The 21,917-nt window shown below is 52.2% G+C and overlaps 1 protein-coding gene and 1 long non-coding RNA gene across 51 annotated transcripts in view; one reads left to right on the plus strand and one right to left on the minus strand.

The window, feature by feature from the left end:
- Window positions 1–4,298, plus strand: part of LOC308199678 — a 4,949-nt gene extending 651 nt beyond the window's left edge. Inside the window, exons 1-2 of the long non-coding RNA XR_013954853.1 lie at window positions 1–276; window positions 3,106–4,298. The exon at window positions 1–276 is cut by the window's left edge and continues 651 nt beyond it. This is a non-coding gene — a long non-coding RNA (uncharacterized lncRNA). The remainder of the gene's footprint in view (window positions 277–3,105) is intronic.
- A 146-nt stretch (window positions 4,299–4,444) lies between these two features.
- Window positions 4,445–21,257, minus strand: LOC308199677 (uncharacterized protein). 50 transcript variants are annotated; one of them, XR_013954835.1, is made up of 21 exons: window positions 21,079–21,257; window positions 20,627–20,727; window positions 16,516–16,579; window positions 16,298–16,350; window positions 16,146–16,198; window positions 15,812–16,046; window positions 15,521–15,635; window positions 11,571–11,770; window positions 11,335–11,469; window positions 11,201–11,251; window positions 11,012–11,071; window positions 10,858–10,911; window positions 10,400–10,491; window positions 9,578–9,777; window positions 9,406–9,469; window positions 9,211–9,265; window positions 7,408–8,859; window positions 7,058–7,287; window positions 6,743–6,977; window positions 6,479–6,566; window positions 4,445–4,830 (listed from the first exon to the last, which is right to left on the minus strand). XR_013954835.1 is itself a non-coding variant. In XM_080604172.1 (18 exons), exons 3-7 carry the CDS (start codon window positions 16,603–16,605, stop codon window positions 11,239–11,241), a joined length of 351 nt encoding a protein of 116 aa, XP_080460298.1. In that variant the 5' UTR covers window positions 16,606–17,401; window positions 20,211–20,727; window positions 21,079–21,257; the 3' UTR covers window positions 4,445–4,830; window positions 6,479–6,566; window positions 6,743–6,977; window positions 7,058–7,287; window positions 7,408–8,859; window positions 9,211–9,265; window positions 9,406–9,469; window positions 9,578–9,777; window positions 10,400–10,491; window positions 10,858–10,911; window positions 11,012–11,071; window positions 11,201–11,238. The 50 variants fall into 50 exon arrangements, 19 of the variants coding, with proteins under 19 accessions (XP_080460298.1, XP_080460300.1, XP_080460302.1 ...); XR_013954839.1 differs by having other exon boundaries at window positions 16,516–16,582; XR_013954823.1 differs by lacking the exons at window positions 16,146–16,198; window positions 16,516–16,579 and having other exon boundaries at window positions 15,812–15,905; window positions 15,990–16,046.
- Between the last annotated feature and the right edge of the window lie 660 nt (window positions 21,258–21,917).

Raw genomic sequence — 21,917 nt, forward strand, 5'->3', positions numbered from 1 at the left:
TGCTTCGCCCCCCCCCCCCCCCCAGTTTTGGGGTTCCCCCTCCATTTTGGGGATTCCCCCCAATTCCAAGCCCCCCACAATTTTGGAGTCCCCCCCCACCATCCTTTCTTAGCCTGCCACCCTAATATTAAGGTTCTTTCCCCCAATGTTGGGGTTCTCACCACATTTGAGGTGCCTTCCCTTAATTTGGGGCTTAGCTCCCCGGGATCTGGGGCTTCAACCCCAATTTTGGGGGTCCCCCCCAAGTTTGGGGATTCCTCCCCAGGTCTGGGGGGGGTCCACATCCAATTCTGGAATTTCACACTTCCATTTAAGTGTTCTTCCCCCCCAACTTGGGGATTCGCCCACCCAATTTTGGGGGTTCCTCCCCTAATTTGGGGGGACCCGACCAATTTCGGGGGTCCCCCACCCTCCTTTTTTGGGTTCCCCCCTAATATCAAGACTTCTTCTGCTCAATTTTGGGGGACCCCACAATTTTGACGTTCCTTCCCCTAACTTTGGGCTTCAACCCTTCAATTTTGGGGGGCTTCCACCCTATTAGTTTGGCCTTCCACCCTAATATTAGGCCTAACCCCTAAGAACCTTGACCCCTAACCCTACGGCAACCACGGATCTAACCCTAACCCCCTACCCCAACAAACCCTAGAAACCCTAACCCTAAAAACCCTTACAGCCCTAACCCGATAAAATTTACCACACTAAACCCCTGAAGACTGCTCTAGGGGTCCACATCCAATTCTGGAATTTCACACTTCCATTTAAGTCTTCTTCCCCCCCAATTTGGGGTTTGCCCACCCAATTTTGGGGGTTCCTCCCCTAATTGGGGGGGACACAACCGATTTTGGGGGGGACACAACCGATTTTGGGGGGGGACACAACCGATTTTAGAGTCCCCCACCCTCGTTGTTTGGGTTTCCCCCAATATTAAGAGCTCTTCCGCCCAATTTTGGGGGACCCCACAATTTTGACATTCCTTCCCCTAACTTTGGGCTTCAACCCTTCAATTTTGGGTGGGCTCCTCCCCTCTTATTTTGGCCTTCCGCCCTAATATTAGGCCTAAGCCCTAAGAACCTTGACCCCTAACCCTATGGCAACCACGGATCCAACCCTAACCCCTACCCCAACAAACCCTAGAAACCCTAACCCTAAAAACCCTTACAGCCCTAACCCGATAAAATTTACCACACTAAACCCCTTATGAGTGTTCTGGGGGGTCCACATTCAATTCTGGAATTTCACACTTCCATTTAAGTCTTCTTCCCCCCCAATTTGGGGGTTCGCCCCACCCAATTTTGGGGGTTCCTCCCCTAACTGGGGGGGACACAACCGATTTTAGAGTCCCCCACCCTCCTTTTTTGGGTTCCCCCCTAATATTAAAAGTTCTTCCGCCCAATTCTGGGGGACCCCACAATTTTGACGTTCCTTCCCCTAACTTGGGGCTTCAACCCTTCAATTTTGGGGGGGTCTCCCCCCCTCTTATTTTGGCCTTCCGCCCTAATATTGGGCCTAACCCCTAAGAACCCTGACCCCCAACGCTATGGCAACCACGGATCTAACCCTAACCCCTACCCCAACAAACCCTAGAAACCCTAACCCTAAAAACCCTTACAGCCCTAACCCGATAAAATTTACCACACTAAACCCCTGAAGACTGTTCTGGGGGGTCCACATCCAATTCTGGAATTTCACACTTCCATTTAAGTGTTCTGCCCCCCCAATATGGGGGTTCGCCCATCCAATTTTGGGGGTTCCTCCCCCTAATTGGGAGGGACACAACCAATTTTGGGGGGGACACAACCAATTTTAGAGTCCCCCACCCTCCTTTTTTGGGTTCCCCCCTAATATTAAAAGTTCTTCCGCCCAATTTTGGGGGACCCCACAATTTTGACGTTCCTTCCCCTAACTTGGGGCTTCAACCCTTCAATTTTGGGGGGCTCCCACCCTCTTAGTTTGGCCTTCCACCCTAATATTGGGCCTAACCCCTAAGAACCCTGACCCCTAACACTACGGCTCCCACGGATCTAACCCTAACCCCTACCCCAAAAAACCCTAGAAACCCTAACCCTAAAAACCCTTACAGTCCTAACCCGATAAAATTTACCACACTAAACCCCTGAAGACTGTTCTGGGGGGTCCACATTCAATTCTGGAATTTCACACTTCCATTTAAGTGTTCTTCCCCCCCAATATGGGGGTTCGCCCCACCCACTTTTGGGGGTTCCTCCCCTAATTGGGGGGGACACAACCAATTTTGGGGGGGACACAACCCATTTTGGGGGGAACACAACCAATTTTAGAGTCCCCCACCCTCGTTGTTTGGGTTTCCCCCCAATATTAAGAGCTCTTCCGCCCAATTTTGGGGGACCCCACAATTTTGACGTTCCTTCCCCTAACTTGGGGCTTCAACCCTTCAATTTTGGGGGGCTCCCCCCCTCTTACTTTGGCCTTTCACCCTAATATTGGGCCTAACCCCTAAGAACCCTGACCCCTAACACTACGGCTCCCACGGATCTAACCCTAACCCCTACCCCAAAAAACCCTAGAAACCCTAACCCTAAAAACCCTTACAGTCCTAACCCGATAAAATTTACCACACTAAACCCCTGAAGACTGTTCTGGGGGGTCCACATTCAATTCTGGAATTTCACACTTCCATTTAAGTGTTCTTCCCCCCCAATATGGGGGTTCGCCCCCCCAATGTTGGGGGTTCCTCCCCTAATTGGGGGGGACACAACCAATTCTGGGGGGGACACAACCAATTCTGGGGGTCCCCCCAATTTTAGAGTCTCCCACCCTCGTTTTTTGGGTTTCCCCCTAATATTAAGAGTTCTTCCGCCCAATTTTGGGGGACCCCACAATTTTGACGTTCCTTCCCCTAACTTGGGGCTTCAACCCTTCAATTTTGGGGGGCTCCCACCCTCTTAGTTTGGCCTTCCACCCTAATATTGGGCCTAACCCCTAAGAACCCTGACCCCTAACACTACGGCTCCCACGGATCTAACCCTAACCCCTACCCCAACAAACCCTAGAAACCCTAACCCTAAAAACCCTTACAGTCCTAACCCGATAAAATTTACCACACTAAACCCCTGAAGACTGCTCTAGGGGGTCCACATTCAATTCTGGAATTTCACACTTCCATTTAAGTCTTCTTCCCCCCAAACTTGGGGGTCCGCCCACCCAATTTTGGGGGTTCCTCCCCTAATTGGGGGGGACACAACCAATTTTGGGGGGGACACAACCGATTTTGGGGGGGACACAACCGATTTTAGAGTCCCCCACCCTCCTCTTTTGGGTTCTCCCCTAATATTAAAAGTTCTTCCGCCCAATTTTGGGGGACCCCACAATTTTGACGTTCCTTCCCCTAACTTGGGGCTTCAACCCTTCAATTTTGGGGGGAGCTCCCCCCCTCTTATTTTGGCCTTCCTCCCTAATATTAGGCCTAACCCCTAAGAACCTTGACCCCTAACCCTACGGCAACCACGGATCTAACCCTAACCCCTACCCCAACAAACCCTAGAAACCCTAACCCTAAAAACCCTTACAGCCCTAACCCGATAAAATTTACCACACTAAACCCCTGAAGACTGCTGCTCTGGGGGGTCCACATCCAATTCTGGAATTTCACACTTCCATTTAAGTCTTCTTCCCCCCAATTTGGGGGTTCGCCCACCCAATTTTGGGGGTTCCTCCCCTAACTGGGGGGGACACAACCGATTTTAGGGGTCCCCCCCAATTGTAGAGTCCCCCACCCTCCTTTTTTGGGTTCCCCCCTAATATTAAGAGTTCTTCCGCCCAATTTTGAGGGACCCCACAATTTTGACGTTCCTTCCCCTAACTTTGGGCTTCAACCCTTCAATTTTGGGGGGCTCCCACCCTCTTAGTTTGGCCTTCCACCCTAATATTGGGCCTAACCCCTAAGAACCCTGACCCCTAACACTACGGCTCCCACGGATCTAACCCTAACCCCTACCCCAAAAAACCCTAGAAACCCTAACCCTAAAAACCCTTACAGTCCTAACCCGATAAAATTTACCACACTAGACCTACACCTAAAAGCCCTAACCCTAAAAATTAAGACCCTCTAAACCCTAACCCAAAAAGTAAAGATTCTCAAAGCCCTAACCCTGGAGACCCTAACCTTAAAAAAAACATTAAGACCTTAAAACCCTAACCCTAAATACCTGACCATAACTAAAACCCTAAGACCCTAACCCTAAAAACCCTATCAACACTAAAACCACAAAATATTTTAAAACCTTAACACACTAACCCCCAAACCCTAACCCTTATACCTCCAGCCCTAACAACCTTAAAATCCTAACCCTAAACCCTGAAAACCCTAACCCTGAAACCCAACCCTAGTGCCTTAGCCCTGAAACCTTAAAACCCTAACACCTTGTTAGAAACACTCTGTAACCAATAACATAGGCTCAGGCAAGAATCTCAGTGAAGTAGCATTTTTATTCACGATTGCAATGGCAGGCGTCCCACAAACTACCTACTAGTTCCATAACACAGTTTATATAAATTTTTTTTTCCTCTCGGTGACCAGGACCCTCCCCAGTTTCCCCATTGACTGGGTAATCCAGGTTCACAATCTATCCGGTGCTTCACTGAAAATACACAGCTGCTGGCCTGTTACAAGTCAATTTTCTCTTTTCCTTGACTGTTTTCCTCTTTGAGGTGGTAATGTTTCTTACACCGTGATTTCCACCCAATTGCTCTAAGGATTCTGGTTGTCTGCATTTCACAAGGTTGTCTGGTAAGCTTTCTTCTCACTGCAAGCATATCTCGATACCACCTTCCTTCCCTCTAAACAACGTAACTCTGTGCAAAAACATTTTTATTCCCACAACCTTGATCCCCTTACCACCCTAAAATCCTTATTCCCTTTAACCCTAACAACTCTAACCACAACCCTAACCCTTCATATCAACCCCCCGATGCTAATGACACTGACTAATGATCCAAACCCCAAACTGCCCCAACCCCAGGAAACCGACAAAGAAACTGACACGAAGCTGAAAACTACAAAAAAGGCAAAACCCTGGATACAGACCCCAAATCACACACACACGACCAAAATGCTACAGAAAAGCCCCAGACGCAGGCCCCAAGCACTACAGCTAGGCCCCAGAAGCTCAAGACACATCCCAAAGCCAAAATGCAAGCCCCAAACGCTACAGAAAAGCCCCCAAACACCAGACGCAGGCTGCAGAAGTCTACAAGTGGGCCACGACCCACCCCCAGACACAGGCCCCAGGCCCAGCCCCACGCCCCAGACTCAGGCCCCAAAGGTGTACAACCAGCTCCCAACTGCCCCCCTCAAAGGGAGGCTCCAAAGCCCGCCAGAGGACCCTAGAGTGTACAAGCAGCTCCCACCCCCCCGGCACAGGCCCCAACCCCCCCCAGACACAGGCCCCAAAGGTGTACAAGCAACTCCCCGCCCTCCCCAGAGGCACACCCCAAAGGTGTACAAACAGCCCCAAACCCCCAAGACCCAGACCCCTACAGCATAGAAGCAGCTCCCAACCCCATCCCCCAAGGCACATGCCCCAACCCCCCCCCAAGGCAGGCCCCAAAGGTGTACAAGCAACTCCCTCCCCACGCTCCCTCCCCAGAGGCAGGCCCCAAAGGTGTACAACCAGCACCCGACCCCCCCCCAGATGCAAGCCCCAAAGGTGCACAAGGCAGCTCCAAACCTCCCCCCCAACCCAGGAGTCCAGTGTACGAGCAGCTCTCAACCCCTCCCCAACGCAGGCTCCTATACTGTACAACCAGCTCTGAACCCCCCCACTCCCCAGACACAGGCACCAAGACCCCGCAGAGAAGGCCCCAAGGGTGTGCAAGCAGCTCCCAACCACCCCCCCCGAGGCAAGCCCCAAAGCCCCATACAGGGAAGCCCCTAGCGTGTACAAGCAACTCACAACCCCTCCCAACTGCAGGCCCCAAAAGCGTAGAAGCAGCTCCAAACTCCCCAAACGTGGGCACCTACAGTGGACAAGCACCTCTCAACCACCCCCCAGCTGCAGACCCCAAAGCTGTACAAGCAGCTACAAACCATGCCCAAGGCAGGACCCTGCAGTGTACAAGCAGCTCTCACCCCCCCCCAGATACAAGTCCCAAAGGTGGACAAGCAGCTCCCAACCCCCTCCAGATGCAAGTCCCAAAGACGTACAAGCAGCTCCCAACCCACTTCAGATGTAGATCCCTACATTGTACAAGCAGCTCCCAACCCCCACAGATACAGATCCCTACATTGTAGGAGCAGCTTCCAACCCCCCCAGATGCAGGCCCTGACCCCACCCCCAAAACACAGTCCCCAAAGGTGTACAAGCAGCTCCACACACCCCCCAAGACACAGGCCCCAAAAGCCTAAACATATGCCAAGCAAGTACTAATGCAGGTGCCAAACGCTACAGACAGGCCCAAAAGCACAGGCACGAGCCCCAGATGCTCGAGGCCGAGACGTAACTTGGCTTTCTGAATTACTGGAAAGCGGCTTTCATTCTCAGCGAGGTGTGCGCAGGCTAGACAGGATGGGGCTTCAGGCACCTCTTCACCTGTGGAAACACACTGCCATCAGGCACCGCCATGCCAGACAAGCTTTTTCTGTTAAAACACCCTTCTCAGATGCCCCGCGGCATTCAAGTGACCTGCTTTGCTCCGATTCTAAAGACTAGTGTCACAGCCCACCTTGCCTGTGGCACCCGATCAACAGAAGAGAAAGCAACCATACCGTTTGGAAACCGTCACTGCACGTGCCGCTCCTTGATGCTCTGTAACCTCTTCTCAAATCCTCAGCCACTTCTGTGTAGAGCCTGCCATGACACCTGCAAAGCAAGATGGATACCCTTCGCAGTCACCTTGCGCAACTCGGCCATTCTGCTCCACTGCTCCACTCACGACCAGCCTGCCCTTCTCGTGCTGCTCTTCAGAGTGCAGCTTGGCCCCTCTGAGTCTGTGCAAGGCACCTGCGAAAAAAAAAGAAAAAGAAAAGCATAGGCCGCGGCAGAATCCAAAGCCGCAGCACAGCTAGGACAGGTACTCTCACCTGCTCCCTTACTCTGCCCCCTCACCTGCCCTCGAGGCAGATGCTTCCATCTGCTCTCTTAAGCCAGCTACAACACCTCTGGAATATAAACAGGACTTTAACTGTATTTTGTGTAGTTAAGTAACTGCAGTGACAACCGCACCCCTAAAATAACTGCTGCATCTGTTCATCGCTCACCTTGCCAAAACCAGCTCTGGTCGTGAAGTCCCAGGTTGTACGCTGTGTTTCAGCTTTAACAAATGAAAACAGTCAGAAGATAATCATTCAGCTGCCAGCATTAGCACCCATCCCTCAACAACACAAGGGACCCCAGGGCTAATTTTATCATTTCAAAACAGCAGCCCCCTTACCTCAGCACCTGGAAAGTAGATCAAGCCAGTCACCGGGTTGCCTACCGAGTCCTTGACAGTTCCAAAAGGAGCTCTTTCCTGTGACCAGTTCCTCCTAAGGTTTACCCCTCTACTGGGGAGGGGAACGAAATACATACAAAAAATCAAAACCCCACATCTGCGAGCTTTCAAGATTCAATGACAGACCTCTCCTCTAGCACTATTCAAGCACTATGCAAACAGCTGCTCGCAAGCAGCTCAAGTCTCCCCCTCCACATTAGCCAAACACCACGGAGATGACTCTGTGCCAGCTGCCCTTCAGTACGTGCCCAGAGGCAGACCGGATGTCTTTGCCAAAACAGTCCGGACGATGTATTAGTACACCGCCACGTTAGCTACCATCACTAACTGCCAGGCAGGACAGCTCCAGGCCAAACACACACACACAGGCACGCTACAAACATTACGAACAAAACACAGAACACAAGGCGCAAAAAAAAAGAGGACTCCCAGAGGGAAGCCCTACAGCGACAGCAAGTCAGAACAGGTGCTCTACAGCAGACCCAAGGAGAGACTCAAATGTCACGACATGCGACTGGAAGCAACTGCCAGAACTGGGATGATGGAGGCATAAAAAGCCTGCCTTCAAGACAAGAGACCAGAAGGATGGGGAGTGCAAACCCCGGAAGAAAAATGCTTCGGAAATGAACTCCCAAGACAGAGCTCCTGATGAAGCCCACATGACTTCCGCAACAGCGAGGATGGAAACAGATGCCATCTGAAACCGAATATGATGCACAAGACCTGAAACACATCTGCGCTTCAGGCTGTGACTGCAAGACAAGAAGTGCTCAGATCAGCCCTACGATGATGAAACAAGCATTTAGGACCTTTGGTGTGGCTAACAAGTTGCCCATCTAATCCGTCCAGTGGAAAAAGGCAATGAGGATATCAAGACCTGAGGAGCGCGTAACATATGATGATCGCATCAAGAAACATTTGATACAAAAAAATTACACGCACAGAAGAAATGATCTCTTTAAGCTCCCACTGCAAGACAAGAAATGCTCAGCTTCCGTTTGAGCATCAGCATTATTCCAGTGAGGTCAAGTGTTCAACACCCTCAGGACGGCTTCCCCAGGGCCTGCCAAGCACCAGGAGCAACAGCACAGCACAGACAACAGAACACAGGCACCAAGCTGGAACTGCCCTGCCTGGCACGTGCTCAAGCCCTACCTGACAGAATCCCACGCCCCCACACACTGTCTGACCGTGATCAATCCTAAAAGGCCCCATCCACAGCAATGACTTAAAAGCACAGACCCTCGCCCTATGTGTGCATTCAAAACCCGAAAGCAAACATAGCACTTGCCCCACAACTTAGCTTGGGAATGATGGGAGGCAGGTTCCATCCTCATCAAGGAACACGAAGGCTAGCCAGGACATTGCTTCCGGCACGAGGCTCCTCTTCACCTGCAGAAATAAAGTGCCATCAGGCACTGGCACACCAGCCAAACTTCTTCCAGTGAAACACCCACCTCAAAAACAAAACAGTAGTCCACTGACCTGCTCTGCTACTGAAGTCAGATAGACCAACTCGAGACAACTGCCCGCCTTCCCCTGCCAACCACCCCCAAACACACAGTATTTGCCCCTGGACTTAATTCTCAGGGGTCACAATCCATCCTCAAGGTGGACCACAGAGGCCAACTAGGATGTTCCCACTATCTTCTTCGTCCCTGGAAAAGAGGAGTCACCCAGAGGTGGGACCAATAGACTACCAAATCAAAAACAATGCCCTTTTCCCAACTTTTCTCCACTCACCTTCCCGATCCAGGCTCAGCACTTCCATTTACTGTGCTGAGCCAAGGTCACGTGGCTTAGACCAAGGAGAAAGAACAAACAAAAATGACAATCCACAAAACAGTCTATACCCACTCCTCTTCTTTCCTCCCCTACCCCAACAGCCAAGAAGCCCCAGACCCACGTTCCCCAACCCAGTACCACCACTTCGCTCACCTAACATCCCAAGGAGATGCATCACCCTCGTGCCTCATTCAAGTGTCCGTGCCCATGCCCTGGGCTACAAGAAACAAAAAGAGGAGGTCATATCCGTGATGGACACGCAAACAGTACAGCTCCTTGCAGAGGACTCAAACACAGAGACGAGAGCCGAAAAAAAAAAACACACCCTCAGGTCCACAAATACCAAAAGGCCATGAATGCACAGCAGCCCCAACAGGGGTAATCACAGACTTATCCTTTACAGATGAGAACGGTGACCCTGCTCAGTCTTTCCATAATACTGCACTTATGCGGTCAAGCCCCTTCTGATGTGTACTGAAGCTCCTTGTGAAGCCTCTGGACAGTTATGCAAATGACTTGATATACCTAGAGATTAAAAGATAACTCAAAAAAAAAGGAACCTTACCCCACCATTTCCCAGAAACAAGTTAGCCGGCAACACCTCCTAAGCACACCTCTATTATGTGAATTCCAAGCACTTAAAATCTAGAAGGCTGCAAGGTCTAAAGATCCTACAGCCACCCAAACCACAGGCAAAAGCTCCAAAACTATAACTAACTGTCCCTAACCCTGAAAAAGACCACCCCTTACATGCCTACTGCTGCTCTTTTCAGATGCATGCTTACACAGGGAGCTTCGATGATACTTATCTCCTAAACCCTGCTCCATCACTTTGCCACCAAGGTTGTAACTTTGATAAGATTTGCCTTAATTCTGCAGAAATCATAAGGGACCCAGAACCACAAAGCAAACACACAAAGTAACATTGATATCCTATCCATAAACATGCTATAACACTTACTCACCTGAAGAAGAGCTGCATGCAATACAGGCACCTATTACTAGATTGGTTTACTCTAACAGGTCCTACTAGTTGTTACCCCACAAAGATGGGCCTACCGGTCTCTACGTCGAAACGCATCAGTCTGTAGACTCTGACCCACCTAAAGACCCCTGCAACTGACTGAAGGAAAAACAAAGCACTTACCCCAAAGTGCAGCCCAGGCAGAATGAGCTCTTTGATGGGATGCCTGCGACTCAATGACCACTAGGCCCTGCCTGGGACCCAAAGCCAATCACCTGGGAAAGGGGAGGGGCAAAGCACAAAGTAGTAAGAGGAGAAGCAACACCTATGGTTTACGTATCTATTTATATGGCTTAGCTCAACAGCATGCAGGGTGCAGACGAGAACTGGGTTGTTTCTAGAAGCAACAATCCCCATGTTTTGGCTTCAGCTTTGAATATTGAAAGCTTTTCTCCTCTACAACACCTGCCTCAGGAACCAAACAGCATTGCAGTGACCTGCTTTGCTCCTATTCCAAAGATTATCACAGCCCACCTTGCCTGTGGCACCTGATAAGCAGAAGAGAAAGCAACCACAGCAGCAAAAGCCACAGCACCCTCAGGACAGTTACCCTCATCCCCTCCTTTACCTCAGCCGCTTACCTACCCCACATGGCAGATGCTTCCACCCATTCTCTGAAGCCACCTAGAGCACCTCTAAGAGAGAAACTGGAATTTTACTCTATTTGATATAGTTACAAAAACTGCAGCGACAGCCGCACCCCAAAAATAACACCTACCTCTGTTCATCACTCACCAGAGTCACTCCAGAGGCAGCTCGGGTCGTGACGTCCTGTACTGCACACTGCGTTTCAGCCTGAACAAAGGAAAACACAGTCAGAAGATACACATTCAGCTGACAGCATTAGCACCCATCCCTCAACAACAGAAGTCACCCCATATTTAATGTTTTCGTTTCAAAACAGCAGTCCACTTGCCTCTGTACCTGCAAGTTAGATCCAAGCTCGAAAGGAACGGCCACCATCACCCATGCCACCTGGGAACACAGAAGGACAAAATGACCACTGTGCTTGCAAGCCACCACCTGCCACACTGCTCCTCTGTCCCAAACAGCCTCACCTCAGACCCTCAGAGGGAAACACCTGAATGTCTTCCCTTCACTTCAGATCAGGGATCACCAGGCTGATAGAACTCTCACCTTCCCTCACTGCTCCGTGACACGGGGATTTCCCTGTCCAAGACTGCACGAAGCCCCTGCAGAGACAAGAGAAAAGCACACCCTGAGGCACCTCACAGCCACAACGTACCTGCTGCAATACCTCTCTCTTCCCAGCTCCTTTACTTCAGCTCCTCACCAGCTCTGAGATTCTTTGCTTCAGTTTCCCCATTGACTGGGTAATCCAGGTTCACGATCTATCCGGCGCTTCACTGAAAATACACAGCTGCTGGCCTGTTAAAAGCCAATTTTCTCTTTTCCTTGACTGTTCTCCTCTTTGAGGTGGTAATGTTTCTTACACCGTGATTTCCACCCAATTGCTCTAAGGATTCTGGTTGTCTGCATTTCACAAGGTTGTCTGGTAAGCTTTCTTCTCACTGCAAGCATATCTCGATACCACCTTCCTTCCCTCTAAACAACGTAACTCTGTGCAAAAACATTTTTATTCCCACAACCTTGATCCCCTTACCACCCTAAAATCCTTATTCCCTTTAACCCTAACAACTCTAACCACAACCCTAACCCTTCATATCAGCCCCCCGATGCTAATGACACTGACTAATGATTCAAACCCCAAACTGCCCCAACCCCAGGAAACCGACAAAGAAACTGACACAAAGCTGAAAACTACAAAAAAGGCAAAACCCTGGATACAGACCCCAAATCACACACACGTGACCAAAATGCTACAGAAAAGCCCCAGACGCAGGCCCCAAGCACTACAGCTAGGCCCCAGAAGCTCAAGACACATCCCAAAGCCAAAATGCAAGCCCCAAACGCTACAGAAAAGCCCCCAAACACCAGATGCAGGCTGCAGAAGTCTACAAGCGGGCCACGACCCACCCCCAGACACAGGCCCCAACCACACCCAGATGCAGACCCCAACTGTCCACAAGCAGCTCCCAACCCACCCCCCCCCATGAACTGGACCCCACCCCACCCCAGTGCAGGCCCCAGGCCCAGCCCCCACACCCCAGACTCAGGCCCCAAAGGTGTACAACCAGCTCCCAACTGCCCCCCTCAAAGGGAGGCTCCAAAGCCCGCCAGAGGGCCCTAGAGTGTACAAGCAGCTCCCAATGCCCCCGGCACAGGCCCCAACCCCCCCCAGAGACAGGCCCCAAAGGTGTACAAGCAACTCCCCGCCCTCCCCAGAGGCACACCCCAAAGGTGTACAAACAGCCCCAACCCCCAAAGACCCAGACCCCTACAGCATAGAAGCAGCTCCCAACCCCACCCCCCCAAGGAACATACCCCAACCCCCCCCCAAGGCAGGCCCTAACAGTGTACAAGCAGCTCCCACCCCCCCCAGAGGCAGGCCCCAAAGGTGTACAACCAGCACCCGATCCCCCCCCAGATGCAAGCCCCAAAGGTGCACAAGCAGCTCCAAACCTCCCCCCCATCCCAGGCGTCCAGTGAATGAGCAGCTCCCAACCCCCCCCCAACGCAGGCTCCTATACTGTACAACCAGCTCTGAACCCCCCCACTCCCCAGACGCAAGCACCCACCCCCCCCAGAGGCAGACCCCAAGGGTGTGCAAGCAGCTCACAACCACCCACCCCCCCCCCAGAGGCAGGCCCCAAGGGTGTGCAAGCAGCTCACAACCACCCACCCCCCCCAGAGGCAGGCCCCAAACCCCCCCAGATGCAAGCCCCAAAGGTGCACAAGCAGCTCCCAACCCCCCCCCAACGCAGGCTCCTACACTACAACCAGCTCTGAACCCCCCCCCCACTCACCAGACGCAGGCACCAAGCCCCCGCAGAGGCAGGCCCCAAGGGTGCGCAAGCAGCTCCCAACCCCCCCCCCCCCCCCCCCCCCAGAGGCAGGCCCCAAAGCCCCATAGAGGGAAGCCCCTAGCGTGTACAAGCAACTCCCCACCCTCCCCAGAGGCACGCCCCAAAGGTGTAAAAACAGCCCCAACCCCCCAAGACCCAGACCCCTAGAGCGTAGAAGCAGCTCCCAACCCCACCCCCAAGGCACATGCCCCAACCCCCCCCCCCAAGGCAGGCCCTAACAGTGTACAAGCAGCTCCCAACCCCCTCCAGATGCAAGCCCGAAAGATGTACAAGCTGCTCCCACCCCCCCCCCCCAGATGCAAGTCCCAAAGGTGTACAAGCAGCTCCCAACCCCCCTGTTGTGGTTTAACCCGGCTGGCAGCTAAACACTACACAGTCGTTCGCTCACCCTCCCCCCTCCCTCTCTGGGATGGGGGAGAGAAATGGGAAAGTGAAGCCAGTGAGTTGAGATAAAGACAGTTTATTAAGACAGGCATATAATAATAACAATAATAATAATATTAGTGATAATGATAATAGTATTAATAATAATAATGTGTAAGAAAACAAGTGATGCACAATGCAATTGCTCACCACCCGCTGACCGATGCCCAGCCTATCCCCGAGCAGCCGGCCAGCCACCCCTATATATTGTTTAGCATGACGTCAGGTGGTATGGAATACCCCTTTGGCCAGTTTGGGTCAGCTGTCCTGGGTCTGTCCCCTCCCAGCTCCTGCTGCACCCCTAGCCTGCTCGCTGGCAGGACAGAGCGAGAAGCCGAAAAGTCCTTGGCCTGGTGTACAGACTGCTCTGCAACAATTAAAACATCAGCATGTTATCAGCGCTCTTCTCATCCTAATCCAAAACATAGCACCCTACCAGCCACTATGAGGAAAAATTAACTCTGTCCTAACTGGAACCAGGACAACAAGCAGCTCCCAACCCCCCCGAGATGCAAGCCCCAAAGGTGCACAAGCAGCTCCAAACCTTCCCCCTCAACCCAGGCGTCCAGTGTACGAGCAACTCCCAACCCCCCCCCCCAACGCAGGCTCCTATACTGTACAACCAGCTCTGAACCCCCCCACTCCCCAGACACAGGCACCAAGCCCCCGCAAAGGCAGGCCCCGGGGGTGCACAAGCAGCTCCAAACCTCCCCCCCCCAAACCAGGCTTCCAGTGTACGAGCAGCTCCCAACCCCCCCCCAACGCAGGCTCCTACACTACAACCAGCTCTGAACCCCCCCACTCACCAGACGCAGGCACCAAGCCCCCGCAGAGGCAGGCCCCAAGGGTGTGCAAGCAGCTTCCAACCCCTCCCCCCCCGAGGCAGGCCCCAAAGCCCCATAGAGGGAAGCCCCTAGCGTGTACAAGCAACTCCCCACCCTCCCCAGAGGCACGCCCCAAAGGTGTAAAAACAGCCCCAACCCCCCAAGACCCAGACCCCTACAGCGTAGAAGCAGCTCCCAACCCCACCCCCAAGGCACATGCCCCAACCCCCCCCCCCCCCAAGGCAGGCCCTAACAGTGTACAAGCAGCTCCCAACCCCCTCCAGATGCAAGCCCGAAAGGTGTACAAGCAGCTCCCAACCCCCCCCAGATGCAAGTCCCAAAGGTGTACAAGCAGCTCCCACCCCCCCCCAGATGCAAGTCCCAAAGGTGTACAAGCAGCTCCCAACCCCGCCCCAGATGCAAGCCCCAAAGGTGCACAAGCAGCTCCAAACCTTCCCCCCCAACCCAGGAGTCCAGTGTACGAGCAGCTCTCAACCCCCCCCCCCAACTCAGGCTCCTATACTGTACAACCAGCTCTGAACCCCCCCACTCCCCAGACACAGGCACCAAGCCCCCGCAGAGGCAGGCCCCAAGGGTGTGCAAGCAGCTCACAACCACCCCCCGCCCAGAGGCAGGCCCCAAAGCCCCATACAGGGAAGCCCCTAGCGTGTACAAGCATCTCACAACCCCTCCCAGCTGCAGGCCCCAAAAGTGTACAAGCAGCTCCCAACTCCCCAAACGTGGGCACCTACAGTGGACAAGCACCTCTCAACCAGCCCCAGCTGCAGACCCCAAAGCTGTACAAGCAGCTACAAACCCTGCCCAAGGCAGGACCCTGCAGTGAACAAGCAGCTCCCAACCCCCCCCCAGATGCAAGTCCCAAAGGCGTACAAGCAGCTCCCAACCCCCCCCAGATGCAAGCCCCAAAGGTGTACAAGCAGCTCCACACACCCCCCAAGACACAGGCCCCAAAAGCCTAAACATATGCCAAGCAAGTACTAATGCAGGTGCCAAACGCTACAGACAGGCCCAAAAGCACAGGCACGAGCCCCAGATGCTCGAGGCCGAGACGTAACTTGGCTTTCTGAATTACTGGAAAGCGGCTTTCATTCTCAGCGAGGTGTGCGCAGGCTAGACAGGATGGGGCTCCAGGCACCTCTTCACCTGTGGAAACACACTGCCATCAGGCACTGCCATGCCAGACAAGCTTTTTCTGTTAAAACACCCTTCTCAGATGCCCCGCGGCATTCAAGTGACCTGCTTTGCTCCGATTCTAAAGACTAGTGTCACAGCCCACCTTGCCTGTGGCACCCGATCAACAGAAGAGAAAGCAACCATACCGTTTGGAAACCGTCACTGCACGTGCCGCTCCTTGATGCTCTGTAACCTCTTCTCAAATCCTCAGCCACTTCTGTGTAGAGCCTGCCATGACACCTGCAAAGCAAGATGGATACCCTTCGCAGTCACCTTGCGCAACTCGGCCATTCTGCTCCACTGCTCCACTCACGACCAGCCTGCCCTTCTCGTGCTGCTCTTCAGAGTGCAGCTTGGCCCCTCTGAGTCTGTGCAAGGCACCTGCGAAAAAAAAAGAAAAGCATAGGCCGCGGCAGCATCCAAAGCCGCAGCACAGCTAGGACAGGTACTCTCACCTGCTCCCTTAGTCTGCCCCCTCACCTGCCCTCGAGGCAGATGCTTCCATCTGCTCTCTTAAGCCAGCTACAACACCTCTGGAATATAAACAGGACTTTAACTGTATTTTGTGTAGTTAAGTAACTGCAGTGACAACCGCACCCCTAAAATAACTGCTGCATCTGTTCATCGCTCACCTTGCCAAAACCAGCTCTGGTCGTGAAGTCCCAGGTTGTACGCTGTGTTTCAGCTTTAACAAATGAAAACAGTCAGAAGATAATCATTCAGCTGCCAGCATTAGCACCCATCCCTCAACAACACAAGGGACCCCATGGCTAATTTTATCATTTCAAAACAGCAGCCCCCTTACCTCAGCACCTGGAAAGTAGATCAAGCCAGTCACCGGGTTGCCTACCGAGTCCTTGACAGTTCCAAAAGGAGCTCTTTCCTGTGACCAGTTCCTCCTAAGGTTTACCCCTCTACTGGGGAGGGGAACGAAATACATACAAAAAATCAAAACCCCACATCTGCGAGCTTTCAAGATTCAATGACAGACCTCTCCTCTAGCACTACTCAAGCACTATGCAAACAGCTGCTCGCAAGCAGCTCAAGTCTCCCCCTCCACATTAGCCAAACACCACGGAGATGACTCTGTGCCAGCTGCCCTTCAGTACGTGCCCAGAGGCAGACCGGATGTCTTTGCCAAAACAGTCTGGACGATGTATTAGTACACCGCCACGTTAGCTACCATCACTAACTGCCAGGCAGGACAGCTCCAGGCCAAACACACACACACAGGCACGCTACAAACATTACAAACAAAACACAGAACACAAGGCGCAAAAAAAAAAGAGGACTCCCAGAGGGAAGCCCTACAGCAAGTCAGAACAGGTGCTCTGCAGCAGACCCAAGGAGAGACTCAAATGTCACGACATGCGACTGGAAGCAACTGCCAGAACTGGGATGATGGAGGCATAAAAAGCCTGCCTTCAAGACAAGAGACCAGAAGGATGGGGAGTGCAAACCCCAGAAGAAATCTCTTAGGAAATGAATTCCCAAGCAAGAGCTCCTGATGCGACCCAGATGACTTCTGCAAGAGCGAGGATGGAAACAGATGCCATCTGAAACCGAATATGATGCACAAGACCTGAAACACATCTGCGCTTTAAGCTGCGACTGCAAGACAAGAAGTGCTCAGATCAGACCCATGATGACAAAACAAGCATTTAGGACCTTTGGTGTGGCTAACAAGTTGCCCATCTAATCCGTCCAGTGGAAAAAGGCAATGAGGATATCAAGACCTGAGGAGCACGTAACATGATGATCACATCAAGAAACATTTGATACAAAGAGCCGAGGAGTGCATGACACAGAACACACCCTGCAGAGGCAGCACTACAAGACAAATAAACAGATGGGAACTGTCCTGCCTGGCACATACACTCACGCTACAAAATACCCCCTGCTCCTTCTATTAGCCTGATGACCCAGCCTCAAGCAGCCTGAAGGTGACCCAGCCTGAACCACCCTCACAGTGGCACCAAGTATATTCAGCCGGCTGGCTCCATGCTGCTCCGGCTCCCAGCTCCCATCAGCCACACCACATATGCAAATACCAGGTGCCCCTCAACTTAGCTCTCAGATTGCTGGATGGTAAATTCCCTCCACCTCAAGAAATGCACAGGCACTGAGAGACATCTTAGTCCATGGCCAGGCTTATCATCATCTGCAAAAACAGCGTACCAGCATTCACTAGCACACCGGCCCTGATGCCCACCTCCTCCGCAATACTGACTACCACTGAAGCAACATACGGTTGTGCTCACCCGTTCCTCTCTGAGTCCAAGCTCCAACAGTACAGCCAGTATCACCCACACCACCTGGGAAAACAAAGGGATAAAATGATCGTTGTGTTCTCAAGTAATCACCCACCACACTGCTCCTCTATCCCACCCAGCCTCACCTCAGACCCTCAGCAGATTCTGAGGAAGGCCTGCTGCAGCACCTGCTAAAACAGGGGAAACACTTCAAGGACTTGCCTTAGGGGGACCTTGCTTAGGGACACTGACTGGGCTGACGACCCTCTCGCCTTTCCTCAGCACTCCACAATGTGGGGATTCACCTATCCAAGGCTGCAGGAAGCACCCACAAAAGAAAAAAAAGAAAAGGCAGATCCTCAGGCACCTCACAGGCACAGCCTACCTGCTGCAATACCTCTCTTTCACTAGCTCTTTTTCTTCAGCTGCTCACATGCTCCAACTCGGCCGGGCCGGCACCACAGACTGGTGGTGCTTTCCACACTGCTGGAAAGCAGGCTTTATCCTCAAGGCACGTGCAGGCTAGATGAGATGGGGCTCCAGGCACCTCTTCACCTGTGGAAACACACTGCCATCAGACACCGCCACGCCAGACAAACTTTTCCTGTTAAAACACCCTTCTCAGATGCCCTGCGGCATTCAAGTGACCTGCTTTGCTCCAATTCTAAAGACTGATGTCACAGCCCACCTTGCCTGTGGCACCTGACCAACAGAAGAGAAAGCAACCGCAGCGCTTGGAAACCATCCCTGCACGTGCTGCTCCTTGTCACTCTCCGGCCTCATCTCAAATCCTCAGCCACTTCTGTGGAGAGCCTGCCATGGCACCTGCAAAGCAAGACAGAGACCTTTCATAGTCACCTCGTGCTACTTGGCCATTCCGCTCCAACCCAGCTCATGACAAGCCCCCCTACTTAAGCAGCTCTTCAGAATGCAGTTTGCTCCTTTGAGCCTGTGCAAGACACCTGTGAAAGAGGAAGAAAAGCATAGGCTAAGGCAGCATCCAAAGCCGCAGCACAGCTAGGACAGTTACTCTCATCTGCTGCCTTACCTCTACCCGCTTACCTACCCCGAGGCAGATGCTTCCATCTACCCTCTTAAGCCAGCTACAACACCTCTAAAACAGAAAAGAGGGGTCACTTAGAGTGACAGTGAGAACTGCAACCCAACTATAACTGCTCCGTTTGTTCATCGCTCACCTTGCCAGAGGCAGCTCTGGGTACAACGTCCCAGGTTGTACGCTGTGTTTCAGCTTTAACAAACGAAAACATAGAAGGTAATCATTCAGCTGCCAGCATTAGCACCCATCCCTCAACAACACAAGGGACCCCATGGCTAATTTTATCATTTCAAAACAGCAGACAACTTGCCTCGGCACCCCAGAAGTAGATCAAGACAGTCACTGAGCTGCTGAACGAGAGCTTGACAGCTCCAGAAGGAGCTCTTTCCTTTGACCGGTTCCTCCTAAGGTTTATCTAGGACTGGAGAAAAATAAAAACACTCCACATCTGCGAGCTTTCAAGATTCAATGACAGACCTCTCCTCTAGCACTACTCAAGCACTATGCAAACAGCTGCTCGCAAGCAGCTCAAGTCTCCCCCTCCACATTTGCCAAACACCACGGAGATGACTCTGTGCCAGCTGCCCTTCAGTACGTGCCCAGAGGCAGACCGGATGTCTTTGCCAAAACAGTCCGGACAATGTATTAGTACACCGCCACGTTAGTTACCATCACTAACTGCCAGGCAGGACAGCTCCAGGCCAAACACACACACGCACGCTACAAACATTACGAACAAAACACAGAACACAAGGCGCAAAAAAAAAGAGGACTCCCAGAGGGAAGCCCTACAGCAAGTCAGAACAGGTGCTCTGCAGCAGACCCAAGGAGAGACTCAAATGTCACTACATGCGACTGGAAGCAACTGCCAGAACTGGGATGATGGAGGCATAAAAAGCCTACCTTCAAGGCAAGAGACCAGAAGGATGGGGAGTGCAAACCCCAGAAGAAAAATGCTTCGGAAATGAACTCCCAAGACAGAGCTCCTGATGAAGCCCACATGACTTCTGCAAGAGCGAGGATGGAAACAGATGCCATCTGAAACCGAATATGATGCACAAGACCTGAAACACATCTGCGCTTCAGGCTGTGACTGCAAGACAAGAAGTGCTCAGATCAGCCCTACGATGATGAAACAAGCATTACAAACATGAAACAAGCATAGGACCTTTGGCGTGGCTAACAAGTTGCCCATCTAATCCGTCCAGTGGAAAAAGGCAATGAGGATATCAAGACCTGAGGAGCGCGTAACACATGATGATCGCATCAAGAAACATTTGATACAAAAAAATTACACGCACAGAAGAAATGATCTCTTTAGGCTCCCACTGCAAGACAAGAAATGCTCAGCTGCCAATTGAGCATCAGCATTATTCCAGTGAGGTCAAGTGTTCAACACCCTCAGGAAGGTTTCCCCAGGGCCTGCCAAGCACCAGGAGCAACAGCACAGCACAGACAACACAGAACACAGGCACCAAGCTGGAACTGCCCTGCCTGGCACGTGCTCAAGCCCTACCTGACAGAATCTCACGCCTCCACACACTGTCTGACCGTGATCAATCCTAAAAGGCCCCATCCACAGCAATGACTTAAAAGCACAGACCCTCGCCCTATGTGTGCATTCAAAACCCGAAAGCAAACATAGCACTTGCCCCACAACTTAGCTTGGGAATGACGGGAGGCAGGTTCCATCCTCATCAAGGAACACGAAGGCTAGCCAGGACATTGCTTCCGGCACGAGGCTCCTCTTCACCTGCAGAAATAAAGTGCCATCAGGCACTGGCACACCAGCCAAACTTCTTCCAGTGAAACACCCACCTCAAAAACAAAACAGTAGTCCACTGACCTGCTCTGCTACTGAAGTCAGATAGACCAACTCGAGACAACTGCCCGCCTTCCCCTGCCAACCACCCCCAAACACACAGTATTTGCCCCTGGACTTAATTCTCAGGGGTCACAATCCATCCTCAAGGTGGACCACAGAGGCCAACTAGGATGTTCCCAGCATCTTCTTCGTCCCCGGAAAAGAGGAGTCACCCAGAGGTGGGACCAATAGACTACCAAACCAAAACCAATGCCCTTTTTCCAACTTTTCTCCACTCACCTTCCCGATCCAGGCTTAGCGCTTCCATTTACTGTGCTGAGCCAAGGTCACGTAGCTTAGACCAAGGAGAAAGAACAAACAAAAATGACAATCCACAAAACAGTCTATACCCACTCCTCTTCTTTCCTCCCCTACCCCAACAGCCAAGAAGCCCCAGACCCACGTTCCCCAACCCAGTACTACCGCTTCACTCACCTAATTTCCCAAGGAGATGCATCACGCTCCCAGCTCCTCTTGTGCTCCGAGCATCTCCAGCATTTCAGGAACTGGAACCGCTGACGCCTGGCGCGCCTCAGGAACGTGGCAGGAGATATACTCTGCTGTCGCAAGGTGCTACCAAAGCCTGCATAACAGGCAAAGCAGACCAACACAATCCACTGACCAACTCAGGGCCCACACTGCCGTCCACTCACCCTCGTGCCTCATTTAAGTGTCCGTGCCTATGCCCTGGGCTACAAGAAACGAAAAGAGGAGGTCATATCCGTGATGGACACGCAAACAGTACAGCTCCTTGCAGAGGACTCAAACACAGAGACGAGAGCCAGGAAAAAAAAAACACACCCTCAGGTCCACAAATACCAAAAGGCCATGAATGCACAACAGCCCCAACAGGGGTAATCACAGACTTACCCTTTACAGACGAAAAAGGTGACCCTGCTCAGTCTCTTAGTAATACTACCGTGCTTATGCGGTCAAGGAACCGTACCCCACCATTTCCCAGAAACAAGTTAGCCGGCAACACCTCCTAAGCACACCTCTATTACGTGAATTCCAAGCACTTAAAATCTAGAAGGCTGCAATGTCTAAAGACCCTACAGCCACACAAACCACAGGCAAAA

The sequence above is a fragment of the Anser brachyrhynchus genome (genome assembly GCF_964034855.1).
Source record: "Anser brachyrhynchus genome assembly, chromosome: 9".
NCBI classification, from domain to species: Eukaryota; Metazoa; Chordata; class Aves; order Anseriformes; family Anatidae; genus Anser; species Anser brachyrhynchus.